Genomic DNA, 609 nt, shown 5'->3' on the forward strand with positions numbered 1-609 from the left:
TCAGGACAAAGGCTCGGCTGCAGGACTACGTGGAGCTTTCTGGATGCAGCTCATCAAAGTTCTGAGCTCCACTTCCTGCAGGGTCCAAAGCTGGTCATGGTGGTTCTGGTGGCCATTTGGTCCGTTGTTGTCCTGATGACGATCAGAGACGTGAGCCAGTCACTGGGCTCCAATACAACAATACAACATCCTGACTGACCTGGTTTGTCCTCCACATCTGGTCAGATGTGGTTCGTCTGAGGGTTGCAACGGTCTTCAGTTCCAGAGCTACCGAAGAAAATCTGCTCTGTTTTTGTTTTAAAGTCAGTCCTGGCTGGTCGATCCGATAGAATCCTGACCCTTTAAATCTGATTTGGTTGCCTAAAGCAGATTTTAGAATCAGGATGAATTTTGTCCTGGTCGGTGGTTGATGCTGCCATGGTAACAGACTCAGTTAATGGACACTGAAAGGGAGTTCAGATTGACTTTATTCACAACCCGATGACATCACAGCAAACAACGACAACAGCCAATCAGCTACTGCCTTCATGTCAGCTTACGTGTGTGTCTCAGAGTGTGCGTCTGTTGTCTCTAGTGTGTCTGTGTGTGTGAGTGTGTGTGTGTGTGTGT

At 48.1% G+C, this 609-nt stretch overlaps 1 protein-coding gene across 1 annotated transcript in view; it reads right to left on the minus strand.

Moving 5' to 3' along the window:
• The window catches only part of ccdc180 (coiled-coil domain containing 180), an 18361-nt gene continuing 17752 nt past the window's right edge, over window positions 1-609 (minus strand). The window contains exon 35 of the mRNA XM_008303132.1: window positions 1-132. Within this exon, the coding sequence (XP_008301354.1) occupies window positions 1-132 (132 nt within the window). The remainder of the gene's footprint in view (window positions 133-609) is intronic.

The sequence above is a fragment of the Stegastes partitus genome, unplaced genomic scaffold (assembly GCF_000690725.1).
Source record: "Stegastes partitus isolate 25-593 unplaced genomic scaffold, Stegastes_partitus-1.0.2 Scaffold1940, whole genome shotgun sequence".
Taxonomy (NCBI): Eukaryota; Metazoa; Chordata; class Actinopteri; family Pomacentridae; genus Stegastes; species Stegastes partitus.